Source organism: Zonotrichia albicollis, chromosome 3, assembly GCF_047830755.1.
Source record: "Zonotrichia albicollis isolate bZonAlb1 chromosome 3, bZonAlb1.hap1, whole genome shotgun sequence".
In the NCBI taxonomy this organism is placed as follows: Eukaryota; Metazoa; Chordata; class Aves; order Passeriformes; family Passerellidae; genus Zonotrichia; species Zonotrichia albicollis.
Window position 1 is genome coordinate 79989591 of NC_133821.1, and position 23410 is coordinate 80013000.

Sequence of the window (23410 nt, forward strand, 5' to 3'; positions counted from 1 at the left end):
ATCCAATAGTCTGATCTGGGGAAAACCCAGGAAGAGGGTGGCACAGGGTATTTAATTTTATTATGGGAGAAGTTATTACAGAAGTTCTGGCCTGCAGAGAATGTCTCCATGCAAGGTTTAAGTTTGATTGAGAGTCAAAATCCTACCACTTTCTTTAGTTTCTCCTTTTATTTTCTCCTCTTTACATAATCCACATTGTATTTCCAGGGAAGTAGATAGAAAATCAAACAAGTTAAGAAAAGTTACATTGTCTCATTGATGGCAATTTGGAATAATACATCAGTAATAAAACAAACCAGTGTATTACAACTACAGAGTTTTGCTTCAAGAAGTGAAAACTCCAAAAGGAGAAGATGGATATAGTGGGAAAACTACAACTTGTGGCACAGTTACATGTGAGAAAAAGGATTCTGAACCACAGATGCTGAAAAAATCAAACACACTACCAAAAATTCAGAAGAAAAAGAAGGGAAATAAACAGAAGAGAACCCCTATGAAAAAAAAAAAAAAAAAAAAGAGTACCTGACCTGTCAGGGAATACGAAATTAACAGACCTATTTTAGGGCCACATCTGAATGTCTCTGGAAATGAGAGGTGGCTATTGCAATGACTGAAAACCACACTGGGCTTTAGTGCTGGCAGCACAACTCACCTAGAATGGGGAAATGCAAATGGAGCCTCAGAGATGGTTCATACCATGCTGTTGGCTGTCCTACCTTGACTACACTATCTCTCTATGCTACAAAGATGAATGTATTTTAAAAAAAGGAATAGAAATGTTCTAGTCAAACCTTGTGTCAGGCAAAGAGCATGTCTTTCTGGAGAAGCAATACATAAGTTATTATGTAACTAAACACTATTTCATATATTATACTAAACATTGTTTTTCATGCCTTTTCTCAGCACTCTCTTGCTTGGTTCCAGCGGACAGATCAGCAGCTGCAATTTTTTTTTGTAGCAGGTAGATTTAAGAACTCCAGAGGGGACTGCTGATTATCAATATTTGCAAGGGTTGTAATTTCAATGTATGATGTTTTATGATTAATATTTTGTAACTTTGCGCACTAGTTTCACATTACTTCTGAATCACCACCAAAAGTGACAACTTTAATTAGGTTTTTAAATATATACAAGACTGAGGGAGGTATCTGGAAGCCAAGCACATTGTATTTCTCCCTATCAGCCTCTAGGCAATCACCTGGATTGAATCTACACCAGCAAATGGAACACTCCTGTGTACATACTTCAGTTTTACCCTCAGTGAACTGGACTTGTTCATGTAATTACTGATAGGGTGAAACCACCATGGAGAATGAAATGATCTCCTGAGTGAAGCTGGTATTTCCTCTGACTGTAAAACATGATTATTTGACAGGACACATGCTTTGGAGTTTATACAAGTGAAGCCTATGAAAGCCAAGAGAACCTTCCTGGATGATGCAGAAAAATCTCAGAAAATCAGTAACAAAACAAAGAGCTGCCACAAGTGTCACCCCAGAATTATACACAGCTCTTTTGCTTCTTCCTCCTGGCAGCTGTGTGAACAGGAAAGGTCCTGTTCCGGGACCACAGATGAGTCCCTCTGGAAAATGAGAGGAAGACAACAAAAAGTCAGTGGATTTTGCAAGTGGACACAGGACTCACAAGGAGATGAAACTACCAATGGAAATTGTGGAAAAGAACTGCTCTTGCAGTCACAGCACAAAGCTTAAGTTGTTGGACTGGCATCAAAATCCATTGGCACAGAATTGGCACAGAAATGACCAAATCAGTCCTAATTTGATATCTGTGCTTCCCGATTCCACAGGAAAAGAACCCAAAGTCATTATTTTCCAGGTGTATATTTTGGGATAGTATTGCAATGTAACCTTTCAACACACTGAAACAACCTAAACATATTGTGGAGGAAAAATCAACATATTTCTCAAATATTTCTTTTGTCCATATGGTTTAAAGAGTGAAGAAGAACACCATGTTACTCTTCAGAGCCAACACAGCCCACTCTTTTCATGTTTATTCTTATTTTATACACTTTTTCTTCTGCTTCTGAAAGGGAAAATATCTCAAATCTATTGAGAACTTCTAACACTCTTGAGAACTGAACCTTATTATCACAAGAATGGGATAAAGTAGGTGGATGCAGAGGCAGCACCTTGGGAGTCCTTTATCCAGCTGAATTTGTTAGATGGTTGACTGAGTGGATTTCTATTTTAAATAATCATTTATCTGCATTAGGCAGCAGGCTCACTCAGACTGTTGAGTTTACTCAGGGTTAAGCTGGGAGTCTTGCTTTGTGCATTGGACTCTTTTTTTTCTTTAAACAATCCTATTGAAAATTGACATTGGCACTTGGAAGCATTCTGAGCAGCTGCTAAGAGTACACTGATGGTAGATCACACAAGCCATCGCTGAGGTGTCCTTCAGCTCTCAGAACTGTAAAGCAATCTCCTTTAATCCTCTTCTTTGAGGAGTGTCTGAATTGCTGAGGGCTGAACACATTTTCTCCTGGAGCTGCAGAATCATTACTATCCCTAAATTTTGCAACAACATCACTGGTTGCTGAAAAGGTAGTTTCATCTTCTGAGTTATCTGTGGGTAAGTGGTGCACTTTCAAGGGTAACTTTTATGCATTACCAGTATCTATCAACAACAAAAGTAAGGTCTATGATAGTCTAGAAACCATTCCTTGCAACAGTTTAACTGCAGTAAGGAAAGGGTGTGCTTGTCTCACTAAGACTTGAACTCCAGCTCTACTTTTTTTCATAGCAAGCATTCATTCCTTCTAATTATTTTCATACTGGGCAAAAGAACTCAGTATATTTTATTATTCCAGAGGAAAAAAAACATTGAAAATTGCAACAAAATATTATCTAAAGTGACAATTCATTCTTGCATCTCCTAAAATACAACTATTTGGCTCAAAACAATTAACAAAAGAGAATGGACACTAAAATGCTTTAGTAACTCAAGGTACCATGTTCTCATTGACAAGTCCTTCCCTGAGACACACAAACTTGTATCACAAGAAACCTTTTCTCCCTTTACCCATTGCATCTTTTCTTGTATTGAGTTACTGACAGAGGTGCAACTCACTGCATAAAATATTCAAAGATATGCAAACATGTTTGCACAGTGAGCAACCACAAATCTACAGTAGCTGCCTGAAAGGCAATTTACTGTGAACACAAACATGTTCTCTACATCTGTTACAATGCAGTTGGCTGCAACCCTAAAGCAGTTATTCTGCTATTCCAGAAAATTCTGAAACATGGTCTGTACAAGCCTGTGGAACAAAATGTTCTGTCAAGAATGCTGCTTGAGTCTTCAAGGCAAAGGGCCACAAAGTGTTGGGAATTTTAGCTTGCAATTACAAATAGCAGGCTTCCTCCCTTCCTTTTTATTTTAACTTGAAAAATGTTTTGCTCACAAGCCCAAAAGAACCTATTTAGACATTTGCTACCACTTTACCTCTTACCCAGCACAGGACATGATGCTCAGTCTTGCCTAAACCAACTTCTGCTTCCTCTTGCATGATCTCCCCAGCTGATCCAGTCACTTTCCCTGGAAGCTCCAGGCTTGAACCTGAAGGCATCTCACAGGAGCACAAACACAGGGATGGGAAGGGTGTGCTTCAAACGGATAATGCATGTCATACAGAAAAATGACAGGAGAGTTTGGCACTCTCCAGGTGTCCAAACCCAGTGATGTGAAGAGCATTCCCTCATTTGCTGATGCAGTCATTATGGGGTTCTCCTCAGACTTGTACTAGAAACCTCTGATAATTAGTCACAAGCCATCCTCACCCTGCAGCATGTGGCACAGATTCTGTAGCTACCAGCACCAGTGACATTCATTTTGACACATATTAGGGTTACAAAGTTTATTGGTGTTGGTGCAAATTTTGATTTTGACATAAGTCACATATTTTTCACTTTTGCTTAAGAAAGCAGAAAATTGCAAGCAGTCATTCTAGCACTTTGCTAAAAACCTCAAGAAATATCAGAAAATATTCTGCTATAAAAGAAGACTGTTTTCTGTCAGGCAAGAAAGAGGAAGAAAACTTCTCTTCTGCTCTTGTGTACAATTCACTTCAGTTTTATTAGCAAACATAACAATGTAAGAAATTAATACAAAAAAGTTAAAGATGCCATATTTTCTTTGCCACAAATTGCTACATACTCTAGTGACTCTGAGTGCTCTGATTATTCACTTAGTGTCTTAGGACACACTTTCAGCTAAAAAGATATTAAATAACCTTTTAAATCAGATATTAACCCACCTTTCTCCCTAAAGCACAATACAATAAATGGATAACAGTAAAGAACAATAAACAGAAAAGTTAGTAACAAATTCATTACTGCAAAAGAACAAAACTAGATTTCCTTTCTAAATTTATTTTTGTGACTTATCAGTCCAGTGGATTTGGCAGGAGAATCCAGCTTGGATTTACATGTATCTGTTTCGAACATACTCTCTGTAAATGAGGAGGTCATCTCTTCCCAGGGGTTGGAAGTTTCCTCTTCCAACCTCAATGTGTGCATGGAAAATCTCCATTGATTTCTTATCAGTTCTTGGAGGCTGGACTTCATAAATACTGTCTTGAGAAAAGGAGGAGATGGGTTTTCTGAAAAAAAACAAACATGCGGAATATTTGGAGCTTTAGGTAAAAATTTTCCACAGAGAGAGAGGGGTGTTTGTTTTCCTTGAAATTCACAGAAGAGTGAATGAGAGGGCAAGTTCCCAGTAGATAATTCATTTACCTAGATTTTTATCACTACTGCAGACCTGGTAAGACCCAGCTTTCCAAGTAGGGTAATTAGGTAAGTTGTCATTAATCCCATTACAGAATACCTTCTCACTTCCCTTTGCCCTGCCCTCATTTCTTCATCCTTCCTCAGATCTGCTACGGTCAGTAAGTACCCCAGCTAAAGTAGATCTGTGCCATGCATGACAGCAGATAAAAAAAGACTTCATTGAGCTTCCACTTAGTGGCAATTATAACAAGTGATTATACTCTGAGCCAACACAGAGTAAGGATTAATTAGGTAAGAAATTTCTATCTAATTATCAGGAAGCAGACAATTTATTATAAGCAACAGCACTCAGATATTTTATGAAAATATTTTTTAAATCTTCTTCATCCAACAAATAACATATTTGAATTCTAATAGACACATCTTTTTGGGCTCAAAGCTCCTCAGGGAAGAAAGTAAAGTGGCAACTTACTGTCAAAGCTCACTATTTCATAAAGCAAACATCAACCAGCCCAAATGCAATGAACATTCAGATATTAGCATCATTGCCATATTCTACAGAAGCCACAGTCATGACTCACTACCTGCATGCTTTTTCAGGAGACAAGAAAGTTATTTTTATGCATAGAATCTCTTCTTTTGAAGGTGAAAAAACAAGTAAGAACTAGAACACTTAAGCAAAGGGAAAGCCCTTCCATAAATAAAATGCCCTAATAAACTCCTACTTGCATTATGGGCACAAACTAATGTTTGACACTGTTTCTAAATGAGGATCTCCATTAAAACTGTCAAAAAACTCTTTCTCCCTCATTTTTCATTTTTATTTTAGTAAAATATATTGTATTTTGGATGTTTCATCATGTGACAGTTCATTAGTTTTAAAAAATTACTCAGTGTGTCATGTAGAACATACTGTGCCTATATTCCAGTACAACTGGAATACGATATATAAAGCAAAAAGGCTTCCAGATTAAAGTAATCCTTTTCAATTTTATATTTCAACTTTGCATAGCCATACATTTATTTGATTACTCTGTGATTGCAATGATAGAATTACTTATACAAGTATACTATTGAACTTGAGACAATAAAATCACTGGTCCCCCATAGAGTTTGGCTACATACTCTAAAACATAATTTTTTTTTTCTCAACAACGTGATAGTTTCTTCTCATTATCACTTCTAATTTATTTAAAGTGGGTGTTTTCAGAACTGGTAAAAACATCTCAGCCTAGATGCTTTAAAAGTAGATTGTTTTTCAAGGCATCCATAGTTTCTGCAGCACTTAACCAGTGTAAAGCATCCAAGCTGAGACTGTAGCAATGGCATTTGACACTAGCCCACTGTGCTTACTTATCAATGTCACTATCTAACAACAAAGGTGTCACTTAATAAATATAACTGGTCTGTCCACTAGCAAATGGGCAATTAAGTAAAAAGCAAAACAGAGACATTACGCTAAATTGATGCCTTCTCTATTTATTGATTGGTTTCTAAAGATATGACATTTCTGAAGCACTAATGACTCAAAAATTCTTTCCTTAGGTACAATGGAAGCTGGGCAGCAAAGTGCATTTAATTTTGAGCATTTAATAACCAAATCTCAATTTTCCTCCTACTTGCATCAATATGATAAAAATATATTGAAAGAACCACATGTTCATGAGTGCCAACTTTGATTAATAATCCTGTATTAAGCTGTAGCTATTTGCAGAGTGCTTGTATTATCCAGTCATTTAATTAAAAGTTATTTCTCTAACATATTCATGTAAAAATCTATTTTACTTAATAAGTTTAATATCTTACAGTAGTCATGAAGGAGAGCACGTTATTTATGACTTGGCTATCAGGTTTCCCTAGAGACCTGTAGCTTTATGGCCTCCCAGTGAAAATTCTGTAGACAGAAACATAAGCTTTATGTCATGAAGGACAGCACCCTTGACACGCAATTTTCAATTATTTTCATCCCACTTATGAGCAGGCTTCCTGGTGTTATGGTTTTACCAAGAGTATCATTGTGCCTACAGTAAAAGATACAGTTAAAACCTTCAGTTATAATGAGGAAGTTCCATACTTCCAAGGAAAAGTTCATGGTCATGTAGATTAGCTCTCAGACATATAGCAGTCACCAGAAAGCCACTGCATTTGTTTCAACATTAATTAGTTCTCCTCAAGTCTCTGTACACCTAAAAAGTAAACAAAATCTACTTTTTCACCTTGTTTGAATCCTAAGCAAACATCCATGAAGATGATCAGAGGGCTAGAGTACCTCTCCTACAAAGACACCTGACAGAGTCGGGGCTGTTCAGCACAGAGATGAGGAGGCTCCAGGGAGACCTTGTCTCACCCTCCAGCGCCTAAAGGGGGCTGCAAGAGAGCTGTGGAGAGACTTTTTTCAAGGGCATGAAGTGATGGGCCAAGGGGCTGTAAACTGAAAGAGGACAGGTTTAACGTAGGCAGTAGGAGGAAATCCTTCACTGTGAGGGCAGGGAGGCACTGGAACAGGTCACCCAGGGAAGTTGTGCTTGCCCCATCCTTGGCAGTGTTCAAGGCCAGGCTGGAATGCGTCTCTGAGCAACCTGGTCTAGAGGGAAGTGTCCCAGCCCATGGCAGGGGGTTGGAGAACTGGATGGTCTTTAAGAATCCTTCTAACCCAAAGCACTCTATGACCTGACCTGCAGCACAGCTTGGACCCTGATGTATGCACCAGCCACTCTTGGTGGGAGGATGTTTAAGCATGCCCACACTCTTCTTCTGTGCTACAGGGAATCAAAACACTCAATTCCCTTTTCAGGAGGGAATAAAGTTTCTTGTACTACTAGATAAATGTATGAAGTACCTTTAAAAAGGTTTTGAGAGCATATTTTTACAACAGTATTATTTATATCATACCAGAATGAATAGCAGGGAATTAGGAACAGGTGCAGTGTGTCAGCCAACAGTAATTACACTACAGTACTTAGAGTCTGTCTTCATACACATTATAATAGATTGTGCTAAAAGTAGTCCAGCTCTGTTTAGCTCCATTTAGCTCTAAGTAAAATTCCATCATTTTTTCTTTCATGGAATTTCTAAGAACAAAAAGAAGAACTTCAAAATCCTTCCACATCCTCCACTCAACTTCAGCATTATTTCACTGCATCACTTTGGTCCCTGTTCAAGGCCCCGTTTTTTATTTCTAGTCTGTACTTAACAGTTTCTAAATTCAAGACAGAACCTTCTCTTCAGTATTTATACAATTCATATTTGAATTCAGAAATATCACTGCATCGACATTATAAAAATAAGTAATTCTTCTTTTGTAATGGTTTCATGTATTTAATTAAAATGGTCAAGTGTTTAAAATTGTGAAATGTTGGTTTATTAAAAAAGATTTTCTTTCATGTGGAAAAGACAACTAACCTAAACTTAGATTTTATCTCACTGCTGATATGAACCCAAAGTTTTAGACTGAGTACCTAATTTTACTATGAAAAGAAATAGGGTTTGATTGCATTTGTGTCATATATGAAGCAACCACTTGAGAATTAAATTTGTTAAAGATATTTTTTCAATTTAAAAGGCATCTAACATCAAATAATAAAAGTTAGTATAATTTTTTAATTTCTTCAAGAGCTCCTTGAGAAACAAGTGCAAGCTGTGCCTCAGCTGCTCTTACTGAGGCACAAAAAACCCCTCCCTCTCTCCCTAATCTTGAGTACACTTATGTTCATTCTATTATATTTCTCAAAAGTTAATATTCTCCAAGGAAATTTATGATTCAGAGCAGCAATTCAAACTCAGTAAGAGAAAGCTTCCTTGTTTCAGAGTTGAACAACATGCCTTTTAAGAATGGCTACATTTGTGACTTTAACTAAAAGAACAATCTATCACCATTCTAATAGTATTTAAACATTTTAAAAAAGTTACAGAACAAAACCTAAAGAAAATTTTTAAGCAGTCTAGGGATATAGTGTAATAAAAAAGAAATCACCAACTATAAGATATTCTATTTCCTCTCTCATCTGCACAGAGGAACATGTTTGGTAGAACTGGCAAGGAGAGATGATCTACATGACTTTGAGAGAAGGAGTGACAGGAGGCACGGATTTGTGTGCCCTATGACTTTTACACTTCTACTATTCAGAAACACGTGGAAATTACGTTTGGGAAAAGAGAAAAATTAACATCTGACTATCCCAAAGCCACCAGAACTCTGTGTAGAGACTCTCTTTAATGTGTTTATTTTACAGCTGCTCAGCATTGGGAAAAAAAAATTACATTTAAAGGGGTAAGAAAGGAATTATCTCCTACACTGTCTTACACGCTGGGAGATTTTGCAATTACAAAAAAGAAATTGCCTTCATTCATAGCAAAATTATTCTTCTTCTTACAAAATATTTTCTTAATAAACATGTCCATTTAAAACATTCAGGTTTGCTCCCTCATGTTGAAAAACAGTTTTACAGTTTGCCAATCTAATTTACTACTTTAATACCCATTATGCTTGTTTTATTATAATAACTACAGGCTCATTTACCTACAAATGTGATATCATCCCTTTAAATGTAGGTAATACCAAGTGACTAAACACTGCTATTAGACAGTATTGTCTCATACACAGCATAACATCAGTTTCATGTCATTCTTTTTCAGCCCAACTGAGACTCACCCAGTCTCTCTCCCTGCTTAGGTATAAATGCTGTGTTTAAGGTTTCCTCACTTCACCAGCACAGAGGGGTGGACAAGAGGCAGTGCAGGAAACAAAACTGAGGCTTCTGTAAACCAAAGGATTGCAGAAAAGTTCTTGCAGTTCTAAGAAGTGGCCATGCTGTTGGACAAAGGATCATGTACCCCAGGGACAGAAGTAAATAAAATTCTGCCTTGCCTTGGTGAAACTTTAAGCTGCCTACATTACAGGAAGATGTCAATTGGGAGAGTAGTACTTGATCATCTAAATTGTAAGACCTGGTTCAATATTAGTAAGACATTTGGATAATACCATGACCCTTTTTATACACTAGTACTAAGAAGATTCAAGTGTAACTTGTTTTCTAGTGGAGTAAGCAAGAAGAAATTGCCCCCTAAATTCAGTAGATTCAGCACTATCTGTTAATTCAGGCTTGCTAAGATTTTAAACAGAAACTCCTTGATACTATAAAAACTAAAAAAGAAAACGAAAAAATAAGACTCCCCAAAACAATACAAACAAAAACTAAACACCCAAACACCCCAAACCATCAAAAAACCAAAAACTCAGTTCTTCATGCTATGCATTGAAACCCTTATGCAGTAAAGATAATGGAAGTGTGACTCTGAAGCAATTTAACACCAAATTTACCTGATCACTTCTCATATCTAATGACAAAAGCAAAATCAGGCTAGATGGAAAAAGAAAAAGAATACTTACAAATTTATGACCTCATCCAAGGGGTGTTTTGAACAAAATTGCTGGCTGCCCTTGTCATATTTATGCTGACCCTGTCCCAGCTGAACAAACCTGTGAAAAGCAGTAGATTGAAGAATAAATCAAAGAAATAAAAGAACCATTCCTCAAAAATCATGAAACAGAAGAAAATGACACTAAGAAATGAGATTTTGAGTCATACTATGTAAGTCACTGATCATTATGTACTTCTCTGGTGAGCAAGAGAGATTTTTAAAAGTTCACAGAGGGTGCATGCATGAACTCAGAACCTCCTTTGAAATAAGATTTGCTTATCAATTGGTGTCACCCAGTATGTCACGAGAAGAAACAGGCCTACCCTAAGAAAAAGACAGCCCTTTACAGTCAACTTCCTCTATCTTTCTCAAAGCAATCAGTCAGAGGAACAGCCTATGGAAAAATCAGCCAAAGACACAAAGTCTCTCAAGTTTCAGATTTAAGTGAGTCCTCTGCTGAAGTCAATCTAATTTATTCATCTGAAATGCTGTTAGTCCAGATCCCTTATTTACAACTACAACCTTTTGGGACAATTTCTTCATCTCCAAATATTTGCTGGAAGACATTGTCAATGGAAAATATTGTCTTTTTTTTTTTCTTGGCAATGAAGTGGAACAAAATCTTCTGAAAAGTAGTTTATCACTAATCTTAGTCACTCAGAATAGGAGGAAAAGTCAGACGCTTTCAAATGTAAATATATGTAGCTATCTTGCATTCAGTTTGTTCACTCTCCAACACAGCTGTGCCACTGAAAACACAAGTAAATGTCAGTTGTGATTTACTAGTTTAATTTTCTGAGGCAGAGAGTTTTTCTTAACAGTGAGCTTCCATTTAGCTTAAGAAGTCTTACTGGTCTACTTCAGGAATATTTACTACATGTTAACAAGCAACTATTACCAGTGCAAAACCAATAGCATGAAAGAGTGTACAGAAGTCAAACAAACAACATGTTCCTAAACAACTCATTGCAGCTTTTTTTCTGCTCCATTCAGTTTCTATACTCTGAATTCTATAAATGCCTCAGAGAAAAGCAACATCACTTTGACTGTTAAAGGAATAAATGCTTACATTGCTAAATAAGAGAATTTTAAGTGGAAATCAAGATAATTAAGATCTTCTGCTGCAGAAGCCTGCTATTGAAACCAACTTTAAAAAAACAGAGGTAAATCAATTGCATAAGTATTTTAATTAATTGCTACAAATTATTCAATATTTTGAAAGTTACAAGACCTAAATGCACACAAGCAAGTTTCCTGAGGTCAGGAAGATACCACTCCTGATCTGGAGCATACAACCTCAATTTATTGGAGGGACTTCCTGTCCCTTCCAAATTCAACCAATCTGGGCTTCTGTGATTTCTGTTTTGATAAGAATTATCTCAGCCATCAGTGAAAACAGGCTGAATAGATCTGAATTACTTTCAATTTGCATTTACAAATAGGCTTAATACAGATCACTTGACATAAAGCAACTTAACCTGAAGTACTTTGAATTGCGACACCCTCATCCTCATAATAAAAAAATATGTAACATGTCCAGTGATGCCAAGTGAAGTCAGGATCTCACATCCCCACTTCCCTTATTATAGTAACAGAAAAAGGCTTGATGTGAGAACTGTCATCATACTGTGAAAGAAATTGCTGCTATTCTCAAGCCATGTACATTTTGCAAAGTATAGATTTTACTGACATCCTTGATTATATAAATCAGCACACCAGACCAGAAATAGCATGCCTTGTTAGCTGAAAGAGATAAAGAATTTGTAATTTTTTCTATTTTTAAAACCTGCATTGCTCAAAGGAAATGAAATAAATGCAAGGTTTGTTTTCTTTTTTTCTTAAAAAGGATATAAATAGGGAGCTTCAAAGCCTCCAAGGGGTTTATAGTTTTACATTAGCAATAGACTGAACATTAGTCCAGCCTGAAGAAATTATAGAACTGGAAGTAGCTGCAATTCTGGATGTTAACACAGAATTGTTCATCTGCACAGAGAGACTCACAGTAGACAGCAGCTCACACTGGGCCATTTTCTGAACCACAAAAACGACCTGCTGTATCAAAGGATAGTTGTCAAATTTGCATCCATCTTCTAGGGTTAAAATAAAAAAGAAACAGAGGTAGAGGCATAGATGAAGATAAAAAATTCAGCTATAATGAGAAACATCCTCCTTAACCCTATTCAAGTGTAGGATCTTCAAATGACTCTGCTTGTAGGAAATAGGTAGAAGAGGGAATTTTAAAGAACAAAAGAGTGCAAGAGAAATAGCTACACCTAAAGAAAAAGCAGGAGAATATAATTTTAAATATAAAGAAAAAATGCTTTGAGTGGATTACAGAACTAAGTCAGGATGAAATACCATATATCACCGAATTAGATATCACAGTGAATTGAAATTTCCCTTAAAAATTGAAAAGGTTCCAAATATAACAAGGTAGCTACTGCTATTACACATTAGAGAATAAAAACAAATGCACACAAGGCCATGTCAATCCAAGTCTCACAAGTATTCATTTCAATATATACACAGTGCTTTCCTGAGATGAAGTGTAGATTTCTTATATGATATCGTGTCAAATAAAAAGACAGCTTTTATTACTTTATATGCATTTTTACAGAATAAGCTATTTCATTATGACTGATTTGAATTGGAGTAATTCAACACTTGAGAAATGCAAACCCCACAGATTACAAAGCTTACAACCACAGAACCATTCTTGGTTCCACTGAGAAGTAAATTCTGTGAATTTACTTATCAGAGGAATATGGAATTCCTATGAATTTACTTATGAATTTCAAGGGTTATATTAAGTGACAGGTATTTATTTTGAAGCATCTTTCATTTGATTTAAGCTCCAAATTTTGCTTTCAGAGACATCTGCAGAGCTTCCACTGAAATCAGAATTGACACAGACAGATGGAAACAGTTTGATTTTGAAGAGCACATACAGGCAAATTTCTCATTTCAGTAAGTTTAATCAAAGGCAGCACTTTGACAAACTGCACTTAACTAGCTCAAATTATCCTTTACCAATTACCATTGGAAATTTATCTCACCTTTCATATATTGCAAGATCTTCTTCTGAAGGGGTATCTGAAAGATTGATTCCATACACGTCTTTTGTTGCTTGTACTACATTCTGGAACATAAGAAATATTCAGATGAAGAATACTGTAACAACATCCAAAGAAAGATTACCTTAAGAAAGAACTTCCTTACAAGCCAAAATATAATTTCAGAAGTGCAGGCAAAAACAAATAGGTTTCTCACATCCACAGCAATCACAGTTTATACATATTTTTAAAGAAAATCATTTATTAAAAATATTAATCAACACATTTATTCAACAAGTGAAGAATTCTTGAAAGATATTATCAGCTAAAGCAACATATTAGGAGACTTAATTATATTAATAGAATATAATGGTGTAGTTATTAAATTCTGTTCTGTATTGAAACTTAATATAGAATAAAACATATTTGTTCAGAGCATGCTCCCACATTTGCTTTCACATTTCCTGCTGTCAATTCTGCAATAATTAGAAACATCAGGTTGAATAGAACTATTTTTATTTTATACATTATGCAATCATGTCAGTCAACTATAACAAGGCATCAGTGCATATGCAAGAGCTCACTAACTGTGTCTACTGATTCAGGGCTAAACTGAGGGGAGTTTTCTGACAAGACATGTGAGTCAAATATAAAGACAATTTTCTCTTAGGTCAAAATGATTCAAAGTCAAAGAACTTCAGAAAGGTATGTCCTGACCAGAAGAATAAATGCATTTTTATTAACGTCTCAAGAGATGTGAACAGAAAGGAACCAGTTTTTTGAGTTCCCCAGATAATAAGGAATGGCATGAATTAACAATGTAAATTATGACTGAAATTCAATGCATGAAAAGGTGCTAATAAATTGGAATATATTTCTTCTTATCATTACTAAAAAGTCAGAATACCTCACCCAATTTTAAAGCCATTGAAATTAAATGTTTCAAATCACACTTTGTGTTTACATACACCTTTCATTTAAGCATCTTAAAAATCTAAAAAAGATATCTTAGGTCTGAGTGCTGAAGTGTGTTCAAAACAGAGGGGAAAACTGATGTGACATAAATTATGCAATACTAGGAATCAAGAATAACATTTGAACTTGGATTTTTGTTTAAAAAACCTATATACAATCTGATTTACTGGAGAACAGGTACTCTGTTATTCAGAGATAATAGAAAACTTTTAGATAAAATACCTTGTATAAATACAAATAAATAAATGTGCTTGTACTGGCTTAGGAAGAAGACACTATTGCACTATTGAAGGCTGAAAATCCATTATCTGAGAACACACAACCCTAGGGTAAAGACTGAATAGAATCAAAATTTGAATCGAGGCAAAAAAATAAAAAGGCAGTGTAATTGTCTGTTGCCTATCAGGCACTACATTTATGCTAAGGTCGTAAATACTCAATTTTCTTCAGAAGTGATAACATGCACAATCCTATAACCATTTAAATTAGCTGTGGCTTTAAAAAAACCAACCCTGCTGGACAACATAAATATTTTCAAAATTTCTATAGTGTCCATTAGTATAACCTTTTGCTACGATACTTTCAATGGTATCCAAAATGGATATCTACAAGAAAGAATTTGAAGAACTATTACATGAACTAATAAAATAGATACTTCCATAATTTTTTATACAACTCAGTATTTTCATTAAATTAGCACCCAAGGGATTCCAACAAAATGGGAGTTATGCTAGGAAAAAAAGATTAATAGCCCACAACTGCAAATGTACATTCTTTCCACCTGACTGGGCAAATGCAATTTATTTCACTATTTTATTCACTGCCATTATCTGCAACCTTAGTAGCAGTAATAGCATAGGACCTGTGTGGTAACATTATCATGCACATTTTTGAAGTTAGTTAATTCTTTTTTTTTTAATGCCAGACCACATAATTATGGGACAGCAATTTAAAAGTGTTCACATAAATCAGGTTGAAATTTAGACAAAATGAACATTAATTTACAGTTCATTGACCTAAGCAAGTGGCATTGTCCAAAAGGAATTGCCTTGTAATTCCAAGAGGTGGTTCTCAGGACCTCATGTTCATACTACGTGTCCTTCAGGGGGTTTGCTCCAGATAAACTCCCATGGACTAAATATTGATTAAGTAGGTAGATCAAGTACATTCCTGGAGAAAAGGAATCATTTGCATGCTCCGAGGGCACCTAATGATGTGTGCCAGAGCACAGTAACAGACAATAATCAGACATGCACTACTGCTCTGAATTAACACACTAATACAGGTGCATTTTAAGCTATGTAATGACCTGAATACCTTTCAAATGTCATAGGTTTCTGACAGTAGTTTTCTTTTTTTTAATGTTATTTTCCTTTGTGTTTCACTATTACATGACAAGAAGAACAGAAAAGGTTAAGAAAAAGTCGTACTAATATCTACACAAAACAATTACACTGGAGACCTTTGTCACTAAAGTTCTCAGTGCTTTACTTCTGACTGTTCTATAATGCTTTTTAAAGGGAATGTGAATTTTAAGCTTTCTTACCTAACACAGCAATTTCTTACCTCTGTGATTTTTGTATTGTCTCCTGTATCAGTCACCTTTACTGGAGTTGAGCGTTGAGAAACTGCACCTTCATCTTCTTTATCTGTCCCAGAATCATCTTCAGAACTGCTTGACACTGCTTCCTCACTTGGGGGTGGAGGAGCACTAGCAGCTGTTTTGCGCTGCAGCACAGTTTCTTCTCTATTATTTTTGTTCCTATTAGGAAAGGCAGCGTGTATTCATGAAATCAGCAAGATATTAGCAATGAATATTTAAAATTCCTAATCTTGGTTACAATCTTTCCAGGGAAATAAGTTTTAACTTCTGAGGCAACTTTTTTACTCATCTTTAAAATCTCTGATTGATTTGTCTTCTTCCATCTCTTCTTATTCCAGAGCACTTAAAGAAAGCCCAAAGGATTCTGTCAGCTTTTCTCCACTAATTCTCTGATTCTTTACTTAAATCCCCCCCCACAACTGAATAAATAAAACAGAATAAAAATTAATTGAGATATCACATCTTTAGTTGTGATCTTGGAAAAAGTTACACTTTCTGATTAATAACAATACCCACTCCAATATCTTCCTTAATCTTGGTTCCAAATCTTAATGGTAATGTCACTTTGTTTCCTTTATTTTCCATATCTCTCCTCTCAATTTAATTCTTTAATCAGCAACATTTCTTGATGCAGTATGTATTTCTCACTCAAGAAATTCTAGTCAATATAAAGGCCTTATTTATAAGAACCCTTCAAGATACGGCATCTCTATGTAAGCAGGCTAACACTGGATTTAACTGTACGCACTCTGAAAGTTACACATTACTTTGCCCATCAGAAACCATATCAAACTTATGTACTCTGCATCTCTCCTACTGGCCACAGAAGAGCACTCAGTAGTAACTTCCTGTCAGACACTGTCACAATCTTTCAGGGAAGGCAGTTAATGAACAGACATTAATGATGGAATGTTGCGGTGTGTTATAATGTCCTGTTTTAGATTTCCAGGTCACCTCCCAGGCGTGGCAATACCCGTTCCCCTTCCCCCTCGCCCCTTGCTGAGTGAGTCCTGACAATCAGGCTTAACATTCCAACAAGGCGTCGTATGGTTGGTCAAATTCAAAGGATGCCCCTCAGGCCCAGAGGTCATTGGCCTGTCTAGGTGTCCCTCGTCCCTTGAGACCCCGCCCCCCCCTCCTGGTTGGTGGCTCACCTGTCCCCTCCCCTCCCCCCTGAGCTTAAAAGGTGAGTCCAGCCATGTGCTCACCATTCAGTTGGAGGTCTTCCCAAGATTCAGACCTCTGTAACCATGGAATAAACCACTGCATATAACCCTCCAGCAGAATCCCTCCTTTTTCCTCTTCACCTTCACCTGAAGCGTCTTCCTAAGGTAAACGGAGTCCCTAACAAGCCTGGACTTGTTTAGTGCCCAGCTGCAACCACCAGCAAGCTAAAGGTGTCTCTGGGGTGATACACCACAGAAGCCGCCTCTGGCTCAGCAGCGAGGGTCAGACTGGCCCAGGCACAATCTAACTGGTAATATTGGGATTCATATTCCAATATCTGGCATCCCTGGGTGGGCACGCCATGTGCTCCGGGTTTTAGAGGAGGGGGACACAGGGGGATGGGAAAGGTTCCACACAGCCTGGCCAGGGCCTTGTGAACAGGACAACCCAAGCATTTTAGAAAACTCTGGGAGTCGACTTCCCAATGAGTGTGCTCTCTTTAAAATACCAAGTTTTGGGGAAAGAGGTTTAGGGATTTTAGAGCTAGGAGAGGGAGAAACAGGGAGAGCAGAGGTACATGGCTTGGCATTTGACTTTTTCTCCATTTCCCTTTGTTTGAGCAAGGCTGTTCGTATTTGTAAACTCCAAAACACAAATTTAGCTGAGGGTGCCTTGCCAGTTTGTCCTAAGGTAATCAATTCATTCCCAACTTTATCCCAGAATTGAATATTGTGGATTTCTTCAGGGGACATTTTTGGGAAGTAAAGAAAAAGCCATCTTATAAACTGTTTCAATTTTCCTTTTCAGAACTTCACAATGGAATAGACAGTTTACAGACAAATCCCTGGAAATAGGGAAGGAACATCTCTTCCTTGCTGCAGTGACTGTCCCATGTATCACTGACAGACAGTGTGTCTCATTCTAAAGGAAGACAGCAGCATATTAAAGGCTGGGAAAAGAGCTCATAGATTGATGCAAATGCTATTTGGAGATGCAGGTCTAGTGCTCTCATCAGCATCACTTGAGCCCTAGTGGAGCACACTATGACAGTTACAGAGGCTGCCTCTTGAAGTGAAACTCACACAGCAGTTTATCCCTGTACTAAATTAGCTACACTTCATATGCTCAAGGAACAAGTATAAACAAGTAGGAGAGTCCTTCAAAGGTTCTGATCTGAGAGCATACCCCACCCCCAAAGACATTATTGAATCAGAAAGAATCTTAGAGCTGGAACAAATGCCTCGGGGAAAATAACACCATGGGGCATTTGATTTCTGACTCAGCAGAACCTGACGTTTCCTTGGACTGAAATGTACAGAAAGTTATAAAGACATAAGCATTCTTTTTAGGGAAAATAAAGGTTTTTTTCCCTACTTTTCTAGATGAGGTGAAGGTCACAAGAAAAGCAGTCCTTTCTGAAAGCTGAGGAATGGAGCAAGTAGCCAAACTGGTAAGAGTGTTATCCTCACCCCACTCCCAACACGTACCCAGCCAAGATCTGTCTCCTTGGGACCTGAATGCCTACAGACAAAAAGAGATGACCAAATTTCCTTCAGAAATGTCTTAGATCAAAAGATGATGACAAATGAGCAAGGCAAAGGTACTGCCTTTTGCAAGGCTAAATATGGGTGAGGTGCAAGAGTGAAGCCATGTTTTACCCTACAACACAGTCAGGGAAGGGGAAGCCTTATAAGTGATACACAGAGAGTCGTGGAATGTGGCTTTGATGGAGCTGATTCTCTGTCCCACATCAACCCCTAAAAATCACAGCAAAGAGCTTGAATACAAGTGGCTGAGAATATTATATCATGGTCAACTTCTTAATGGAGTACCTGGAGACAAATTAGTCCAAAATCTGATATTTTATCAAATCGGAAGTATAAAGCTTATCCTCAAAATACTCATAAACTCAAATTCTTAGCAGAGACAAACTGTGTAACACTGAACATTCTTCCTGTTTATTCCCAGGGAATCAGTAGCACAAAATGAGGTTCTACTGGTGATAAGCATAGTCTACTCTCAACATTTATTTACAATGAGACTCTCAGGACAAGAGCACACGAGAGTCCAATGTTCTAGTGTTTAACAAAACAGCAAGTTTTCAGAGGAACTTATAATGCTGTGACAGCACAGGAACTACTGACAAAAGGTTTCCTTAATATGAGCTACCAAAGAGAGAATTAATTCAGGAAAATTCTGCACAGCCCTTGTGGGACACAGCAGTAGAACAAAGAGAGTAACAGAGCAGGTCCAGGATGCAAAAGCAGCTAAATGAAGCATTCATTTGTCTCTGCAAATGTTGCTGGATTGTTTTATATAATTTTATCCATAAATATTTTAATAACATATTTTATCAAAGACTATGCTGAAAGTGGCATTTATTGCTGTTTCAGAATATGCACTATTTATGAAAAATTAATCATTTTTTTAAAGACAACAAGAAAATATGCACCGCTCTCAACTCCAATAGAGAACAGAGTTGACACTACGATGAAGAGACGATCAAATTTTAATAACTTCTGTATATTATTGATAAAATCTTCTCATGAATTTCACTTTGAGGAATCAGAGAAAACAGAAAATATTAAACAAGTCGAATTAAGAATTCCTAGTGTCAAATAAAAATCTCAAATTAGATGTGATTTTCAAAGTGTACAATTCTGCAGTATAACATCAATGAATTTTTTATTTCACATGTAACATTGAATATTCTTCACAGACTCACACATAAGAGTTTATATATTTTCATTACAATTTCACTACTATTAAACCAGAACAAAATTTCTGATTTCAGACTTACCCCAGCACAGATTTTCCAGTTTCATCAGGTTTACGAACAGTGAATGGACTTGGATCAATGCCCACATTCTTAGGCATAAAATCTCTGCCAAAATAGAAGAAGTGTTTATGAACAAAGTGCAACACATAAGTTTTTTTAATTTTCTGGAAGAGCCACCTCTAACATCTACCTGGGAACTAAAGAAAAAGAATCATCATAAAGAGATATCAAGTTCTAACTTTATAATTTCAAGTTGATGTACATATAACCTAGGTATTTAAAAAGCTTTCAGTTGCATTATTTAGTTCTATAAAACATCTGCAAGTATCACCACTTGCCAAAGATGCTACAGCATCGTGCTCCATTCCTGTGCTGAAGAGACCTGATAACTCAGGGCTACATAGATTGCTTTCAAAATGATGCCAACACACAAACTGGGTCAAACAGCTACATGAAAAATAATCTGCCTGGAAATCTTTAGCCAAACCATGATTCAGGTTATGCTCTGAATAGCCAGCTGACTGCTGCCAACAAAAAAAAAAAAACCCCAAAATATCTGACCAGCTGTGAGAACCAGTTGAACTGAAGAAAACAACTGCAAAACAAGAGCAGAACAATGAGAAAACAATTGTTTTGAAAGTAGCTTCTGTGATCTGAATCAACAGAGAAAAGTTCATCTCTCATGCATCAACTGCCCAGATACTAGGCACTCCATAATAAAAAATAATTGGATATCTAATTGCTATTTTTATGGATTTTTTTTTAAGAGTAACATTTCCATGTAGCATTGTGATTTAGTTTCAAGAACTTTGCTAAATTTGAAATGACACGTATTTAACCTAATAAATCAAATGCATATTTAATTCACAGCACATCAACTTCCATTCAAGGATTTAGAGTCACAAACCATCCCAATATACCTTGTAGAATTGGTCATTGCCAAGCAGAAGTTCTCATCAAAACTGCTCAACTCATACGGCCTAAAGAACTCATTGTGTATATCAATTTCCTCATCATATTTGTGGAATTTCTTCACTGTCAACTTGCGTCTGTTTTCAGCACATGTCACTGAGGGGGAAAAAAATCTTTTTACTAGCAATTACTGACTCTTGCAAAAATCTAATCAAACAGTAGCCTGCTCACCTAGCCACCATCCCAGTCATATCCCCTCTGAGACAAGGAAATATGACATGAAGAAGATGCATTGCGCATCTTTAGTAAATATGCATTAACAGCCACTGTAATTTGATTTCATTTCATGATGACAATTCTTAATAAAATATGCTCCACAGCACCCCAGAGAAATAAGGCTATATTGTGTCAACTGTGACAGGAATAGGACCACCAGCACAGACTACAAATATATGCTAACAGACAAGAAAAAAAAAAAAATTAAGTGTGCCCTGGGTCACAAACATGAAGGTCAAGTTTTAGTCACTCAGGTAGCTCTTGCAACCTGCAGTTGAAAAATCGTATTTCCTTGGAGGAGGGAGGGGGTGGAGAAATATTTAAGAAACCATTATGGAAACATTCTTTTTTCCAGATTTGGGATATAAATTAAAAAACATTTGTGACTAAAACTTGTTTTTCAAGATACTCTGCAAGACAAGGAGCAAATATAGGTCCTACCTTCATCAAAAGGAAGAGGTAAATGCTTTAGCACACCTGGAGTCCACCAGTAAGTGTAGCTGTACAGGAAAACCAGAAACACAATTAATACAGGAGACTGGATCTTGTACCCAACCTATCCATCACCCATCCATACAGTGTCACTTCAGCAAACATTGCTGAATTGGAGGGAGGATTTCAACAGGCCCCTGTCCAACTACTTTGCTCTTAAATCAAGAAATTTAAACACACAAAACTCAATACAGATATGGACAGAAGAGTGGTTTCGTTTCATTAACAAATACATTTCAGGTGCCTACCTCTACAGCACTGAAAATTAATGTTTTAATGTCTTTGTACATATCAAAAGTATTTATGTATTTCTCTTCTTCTGGTCATTGGAGGATGGGAGGAGTGAGAGGAAGGCATCCCCTCACAGATGTTATTCAGATCCCAAAATTTAGGAAAAATGTATGAAGAGGTGAAGGTCAATGATAATAAGATTGGATGACTGTCAAAGCAGCTGACTTCTATAGAAAGAAATATTTGATGTAACAGCTGTCATAAGTCTGAGAGCTGTTGGCATATCTAACAGCAAAATTCAAGCCCTGCTGGAAGCTTATTCAGGATTTCTGTAAAACAACAAAGGAAGTGAAACAACATTCATAAAACAAAGCACGTTTTAGCTTTCATTCATGTTTACGCATTTTTATTGTCTCTTCTCAAATATACTTTAATTTCTTCTCTGATTTATTCTGATAGTTTCTTCTACCTCATTAAATGGAATGAAAACACAATTGTCTTCATTGATTTTTATTTCAAACACTTGTGTATTCACAACACTGTGAGGGCTGTAATCAGTATTAATGTGGTTATCTCATCTCCTACTCCTGTCAATGTAGCCATCTGCAGCAGACACAATGGCCATATTCCCATGGCCAGGGATAGGCTTGTTAGTGGGACTTAGGAGATGGTACAGGACAGGCAGGAAAACACACTTCAGTTCCAAGAACTGTGTATATCCTAGACAATAAGGAATGAGTTATGCCTGGTGGCCCTGCCTCTTCTCAAAGTACCATGCTAGTAAGCAATTTTCTCCAGTGCCTTCAGAAATGATGCAGACACACCCAGTTTTGTTGCCAGCATAAATGATAAGTAACATGGCAACACAAAGTCTCCTTTTCCATATTCCTTCCACATGAATAATTAGTTATACAGAAGTAAGATATGAACCTTATTAAATATCTTCCTCCTGATAAGGAGGCAATTACAATATAGGAAAAGCACAGACAGTCAAAGAAGTTTCAATGACAGGAAACATCTTCCTTCTCCTGTACCCCTGATTTCATTACAAGTGTTGTTATTTCTTTTGCTGCTGTGCCCAAGGAATCTAAAATCTGTGCCACTACACAGGCAGGGAGAAGTTACACAAAGAACTTGTGAAAATGTTGGTAAAAACAAAAAAATACTTAGAGGAATTTTTTCACAGATTTATTTCACCTAGTTATTACAGGAAGGTGTCATTTTATTCACATAATGAAACATCTTGATTGTACATTATAACTGCTCAGAAGAAATTCTGGTTTGAATGAAAGGTAAAAAATAATTAACAAGCAAATGAAGAGTACCAATATTTCTTTTTAATATTCCACCTCATTTGAGAACAGTATGTGTGACAAATAAGAGATGGCCTGTTTTAACAGAGTAACAGATGAAAGGGAGACAAGAACATCTGCATATTTGCTATATATCAACTGAATTAATTTTAGACATACAATAATGTTCAGAATGAGTAGTTGAGAAAATTAATATTGCATGTTTAATGTGTGCCTGAAATAGCACTTGGTTTTATGGCTCATATAAGCTACCTTTAAGAGAAACCTTAGGAGACAATACAAGAGGACAGAAATTCACAAAGAGCCATATCATGTGCCAGCTTCTGCGACAGGTTAACAGAATAAGCAGCCAACAGGGACTGATCACACTGGTTAAACACTTGCAGTTTTGCCCAGACAAAAATCTAAATGCAGGTATTCAGATCTGCCATTTG

The 23410-nt window shown here is 36.7% G+C and overlaps 1 protein-coding gene across 3 annotated transcripts in view; it reads right to left on the reverse strand.

The window, feature by feature from the left end:
- Window positions 1-914: 914 nt before the first annotated feature.
- FIG4 (FIG4 phosphoinositide 5-phosphatase) overlaps window positions 915-23410 on the reverse strand; it is a 54426-nt gene continuing 31930 nt past the window's right edge. For 2 of the 3 annotated variants that reach the window (XM_005485059.4, XM_026792219.2), the window contains exons 17-23: window positions 21382-21440; window positions 20673-20820; window positions 19774-19857; window positions 15770-15965; window positions 13232-13314; window positions 10144-10233; window positions 915-4624 (exon numbers count right to left, since the gene is read on the reverse strand). In XM_005485059.4, coding sequence (XP_005485116.1) covers window positions 4447-4624; window positions 10144-10233; window positions 13232-13314; window positions 15770-15965; window positions 19774-19857; window positions 20673-20820; window positions 21382-21440 — 838 coding nt within the window. In that variant the 3' untranslated portion in view covers window positions 915-4446. The remainder of the gene's footprint in view (window positions 4625-10143; window positions 10234-13231; window positions 13315-15769; window positions 15966-19773; window positions 19858-20672; window positions 20821-21381; window positions 21441-23410) is intronic. The other variant, XR_012579666.1, reaches the window with a different exon arrangement.